General features: G+C 42.1%; 1 protein-coding gene across 1 annotated transcript; it reads right to left on the reverse strand.

Annotated features, from left to right (window-relative positions):
- Positions 1–654: 654 nt before the first annotated feature.
- On the reverse strand, positions 655–2,488 carry LOC121541125 (claudin-4). Its single transcript, XM_041850103.2, has one exon. The coding sequence runs from the start codon at positions 2,162–2,164 to the stop codon at positions 1,520–1,522; it is 645 nt and encodes a 214-aa protein (XP_041706037.1). The 5' UTR covers positions 2,165–2,488; the 3' UTR covers positions 655–1,519.
- Positions 2,489–5,666: the final 3,178 nt, after the last annotated feature.

The following is a 5,666-nucleotide window of genomic DNA, read 5'->3' on the forward strand; positions in this document are numbered from 1 at the left end:
CTGCTAACCATACAAAAATACAGTGGGTGGTCCGCTCAGGTCTAACTAGTGTGTTTAGACAAGGTTTTCCTACGGGTAGTGTATGCCCAAGGGCGACTTGCTAAATCTCCCTTTTCCCAGGCACAAACAAACAATATAGGTACCATACGGACTAAACAGTTAACAAGTGAGTACACAAAAAACAAGACACCGCCGTATACATACTCACAAACAAAAAGAGTCTCTGTCAGCAAACACAACTGACTGGCTTTTAACACAAGGGGATGTGTGATATAATTGGGTAAGAAAACAGAAACAGGTGGTGCAATCAGGAGAAATGTCCACTGATTGGTCCACCTCAGCAATCAGCAGATTAACTGATGACTGACAGGTGGGACACACCAACGAACCTCCAATCAGGAACACCAAGGACACCTGTGATTAGGGCAGAAGGAGAGGAAAAACACACAAAAACACATACAGGATACCTGTATCCGTAACAGTGTGTGTGTGTGTGTGTGTGTGTGTGGTAAAAGGTAATTGTAGAGAAACTTCAGTAATGCAACTGAAACTGTATTGTGAACTGTACTTAATAAACAGTCAGATATTATATAATACTATTATAATAAAAGTAGCCTAATGCACAATAATACTACTACACAGAAACACAAGGGATATTGTGAAATGGGATTTCATTTTTTATTATAAACAACAATTGCCCAGTACTTTAAAGAGGGCCAGGACAAAAGATAGACACACAGTCAGCCATGCAGTAAAATACAACAACATTCAAATGCAAATACGCTCCTTTGATCATCATATGAGTGAACATTTGTCTGAGTAGCATTCACTGTGTTACAAAGGAGGAGTCCAGTGTGGGAACCTAAACATATGAACTATTACCAGTCCCTGCAAACATGTACGTTCTGTGGTTATTTACAACTTCCAAGCAGACACAGCAAAGCCAGTGGAGAACAATAGTCTTCATTCACAGAGCGCACAGACCGTGACAGCCGACTCTGGCGAGACAATAGACTAGTGTCACACGATAACAACATGAAACTTTAAACATTTTACAGAAAGCATATATAATACCTGGGGTAAAATAATCATATGCAAATACAAGATTTAAGTCTTACAAATGCTACACAATAGATAGACTACACAACAAGCGTTTACATTTCTTGGTCATAGTCTTGAGCCACACTCTCGGCGCGTATAGGATTCCATTCCTTTGGCAAAAATTGCATTTTTCCTTTTCTGGTCGCCAGACCCATAAACAAAGTTGTAGCCTACAACACAGAAAAAAGTTGGACATTTTGGTGAAGTCGCCATGCGTAACGGACAATCAAACCAAAGGAAAAAAAGTATCCTGATACCATCTCGCCTACACATAATGTCCCTTATCGAAGCCACCGTTCTAGGGAAACACAATAAAGATAACGTATGTGATGGGCATCAAGCAGTAGGCTAAGTAGACAACTTGTCTGTCCAGCTCCTGTGCCAAGTTTGGATGTGCGTAAAACTCTCCTCTGCTCGCCTACACATAATGTTTCTTATCGAAGTCTCCATTGGCTGACATGGTCTTGGGGGTATATTTGATGGGGTAGGCAATCTCGGCCCCCTGGGGACAGGAGCAGCACAGCAGGGTCCCCCCCAGAAGGAGCAGGGCTGTGGCAGCCCAGCCAATGTAGATGGCCGCTCCTATCTCCCTCTTCTTGGACGAGGACACATCTGGGTTGTAGAAGTCTACTATGATGTTATTAGCCATCCAACAGAGGGGAACCAACACCAATAGACCGCTGATTATGTAGACCACACCACCTGCGTTCACCACTTTGGCTTTCACCGATTCGGTCTTGATGCAGTTGGTGCACTGTGCTCCGGCTATGGTCACCACCAGCCCTGCCACCCCCAGCACCGCCGATATCACCGTGAGGGCGCGCGCTGTCTGCAGGTCCTGGCTGAGCGCGAGCACCGAGTCGTGCATCTTGCACTGCATCTGGCCTGTGCTCTGCACCACGCACGACATCCAGAGCCCGTCCCAGATGGTCTGTGCAACCACAATATTCATATCGATGAATGCTGTCACTTTCCACATGGGAAGCCCGCACGCAACCATGACCAGGAGCGATCCCAGTTGGCACAACCCCATCCCAATAAATTCCAGACACGCAGAGACCATGGTGAGCCTTTCTTTTCTTTAAAATAGAGAGAGGAGAGTGAATAAAAATGTAATTTGATATCCACTCGAGTATCAGAAAAATCTATTTCTCCTATTCGCTCTAGAAATGTTAGGCTTGTAAAAGATTATCAAAGAGATGCTAGGAGAAGAACCTGTTTAATAAGGTATGTAGGCTCTCTAGCAGGGCACGGTCGGTGTACATCACAGTCTGAATCCACTCTGTGCAAGATGGGGTGCAGGGTTTGTCATTTATGGGACCGTTGTTTGAACACTAATGTCCAGAGCGACAGTTACACAGTTACACAAAGCGGATAAACTTTGAGCCAACCAGCGGCAAGCGCATCTCCGCCTCAGCCAATGAGTAGGCAGAGTTCGGATGCGGAGAGACAAAAGAGTTTAATGAGAGAGAGAGAGAGAGAGAGAGAGAGAGAGAGAGAGAGAGAGAGAGAGAGAGAGAGAGAGAGAGAGTGAGAGTGTGTGTGTGTGTGTGTGTGTGTGTGTGTGTGTGTGTGCATGGCAGTAACAGAAAAATGAACTCAACAGAAGGTTGACTGTCTTCCTGGAATTGATTCTGAGGAAGAAAGAAAAAATAACAGTTATGTGATGTCAGAAGACCAGAAACTATTTATGATAATATATATTATTTTGAATAGAAGAAAACAGATTTCATTTGTTGTTATATATGCAAACCATAGTGTGTGTGTATTTATACAATGGGTGGGTCTAATCCTGGATGTGGATAGGTCAAAACCGCGTTCCATTTGGTGTCTATTTAAGCAATAAGGCCTGAGGTGGTGTGGTATATGGCCAGTATACCATGGCTAAGGGCTGTTCTTATGGATACAGCCCTTAGCCGTGGTATATTGGCCATATACCACAAACGCCTGAGGTGCCTTATTTCTATTATAAACTGGCTACCAACGTAAGGACAGTAAACAAGTCATTTTGTGTCATACCCATAGTATATTGTCTGATATTCCACAGCTTTCAGCCAATCAGCATCCAGGACCCAAACTACCCGGTTTATAATTCACAAGTTACCACCGGCTAAAGCTATGCCTATTTACTGTTCAATTTCACTGCGCAGCCAGAGCCAGGCAATTCGAAAAATCTATCTCCAATGTAAAAAAGCATCTAAACTTTATTGCCCCTTTCTTTTAGACAAGCATTTGGTTTTCAACAGAGATTTGTATAAACCTTGCTGTCTGTCTCGCTGACATTTGCAACATTGTTTCAATATTCAATTGCAATGTCCACTGTCCCATTATAGTAACAAACTTGTCGGGAGTCAGGTGGAGACAGATTTTTATGGATACATACAAACAGGGCCAGCTCCAGGCATAAGCGACAAAAGCGGTCGCTTAGGGCCTCAGGCGGCTAGGGGGCCCCCAACCCCCCCAATTTTGTAAAAACAAAATTAGGAACTCAGTCGGGGTCTCAAGTTACTGTTGAAAGTTAGAATATTATAATACACAAGGTGCAAGTTTGAAATGTGGTTGTGCATCAGCAATTTTCCTATTGTTTCGTCAATCACTGATAGTCGCTCAATTAGCCATGTCAGCTAATATTTTTTTTATTGGTAAGTTAGTCTAGCCAGCTATATCAACTTGTAGTAATCATGGCTGATTACCGAAGAGGCATGCAGGGCACATGCCCGGGGGCCCTGACCTCCAGGGGGCCCACATTGATTTTGTTTGTCACTCTCACTAAGTACCATGTCTGGACACACCTACTCATTCCAGGGTTTTTCTTTATTTTTACTATTGAAAGAAATTCCACAAATTAACTTTAAACAAGGCACCTGTTAATTGAAATGCATTACAGGTGACACACTCATTAAGCTGGTTGAGAGAATGCCAAGAGTGTGCAAAGCTGTCATTAAGGCAAAGGGTGGCTACTTTGAAGAATCTAAAATATATTTTGATTTGTTTAACACTTTTTTTGGTTACTACATGATTCCATATGTGTTATTTCATCGTTTTGATGTCTTCACTCTTATTCTACAATGTAGAAAATAGTAAAAATAAAGAAAAACACTTGAATGAGTAGGTGTGTCCAAACTTTTGATGTGTAGAACAGCAGGAAATTAGCTTTAAAACTGAAAAGATGTCTCTGCCCAATGGCAAAATGAGTAGAATTGCATGAAATTCACTTTCAAACATATTTTTTCTCTCTAATTTAATAAATGTGACCAAGAAACCTCACAAATTGTATTAGGCCTATTGCCATTGGAAAACGTTCCTGGTCTTTGTAGTTGAATCTGTGTTGGAAATTCATTGCTCGACTGAGGGGCCTTACAGATAATTGTATGTGTGGGGTACAGAGATGAGGTAGTCATTCAACAATCATGTTAAACACTATTATTGCACAGAGAGTGAGCCCATGCAACTTATTATGTGACTTGTTAAGGAAATGTTTACTGCTGAACTTATTTAGGCTTGCCATAACAAAATGGTTGAATACTTACAGTTGAAGTCGGAAGTTTCATACACTTAGGTTGGAGTCATTAAAACTTGTTTTCAACCACTCCACAAATTTCTTGTTAACAAACTATAGTTTTGGCAAGTCGATTAGGACATCTACTTCGTGCATGACACAAGTAATTTTTCCAACAATTGTTTACAGACAGATTATTTCACTTATAATTCACTGTATCACAATTCCAGTGGGTCAGAAGTTTACATACACTAAGTTGACTGTGCCTTTAAACAGTTTGCAAAATTCCAGAAAATTATGTCATGGCTTTAGAAGCTTTTGATAGGCTAATTGACATCATTTGAGTCAATTGGAGGTGTACCTCTTTGCTTGACATCATGGGAAAATCAAAAGAAATCAGCCAAGACGTCAGGAAAAAAATTGTAGACCTCCACAATCCTGGTTCATCCTTGGGAGCAATTTCCAAACGCCTGAAGGTACCACGTTCATCTGTACAAACAATAGTACGCAAGTATAAACACCAAGGGACCACGTAGCCGTCATACCGCTCAGGAAGGAGAAGCGTTCTGTCTCCTAGAGATGAACGTACTTTGGTGCGAAAAGTGCAAATCAATCCCAGAACAACAGCAAAGGACCTTGTGAAGATGCTGGAGGAAACAGGTACAAAAGCATCTATATCCACAGTAAAACGAGTCCTATATCGACATAACCTGAAAGGCCGCTCAGCAAGGAAGAAGCCACTGCTCCAAAACCGCCATTAAAAAAACATACTTTTTGGAGAAATGTCCTCTGGTCTGATGAAACCAAAATAGAACTGTTTGGCCATAATGACCATCATTATGTTTGGAGGAAAAAGGGGGTTTCTTGCAAGCCGAAGAACACCATCCCAACCATGAAGCACGGGGGTGGCAGCATCATGCTGTGGGGGTGATTTGCTGCAGGATGGACTGGTGCACTTCACAAAATAGATGGCATCATGAGGATGGAAAATGATGTGGATATATTGAAGCAACATCTCAAGACATCAGTCAGGAAGTTAAAGCTTGGTCGCAAATGGGTCTTACAA

The sequence above is a fragment of the Coregonus clupeaformis genome, chromosome 27 (genome assembly GCF_020615455.1).
Source record: "Coregonus clupeaformis isolate EN_2021a chromosome 27, ASM2061545v1, whole genome shotgun sequence".
NCBI lineage: Eukaryota > Metazoa > Chordata > Actinopteri > Salmoniformes > Salmonidae > Coregonus > Coregonus clupeaformis.

Excerpts from the sequence above, each read along its gene's own strand:
- LOC121541125 (XM_041850103.2), bottom strand. The coding sequence starts at position 2,164 with ATGGTCTCTGCGTGTCTGGAATTTATTGGGATGGGGTTGTGCCAACTG.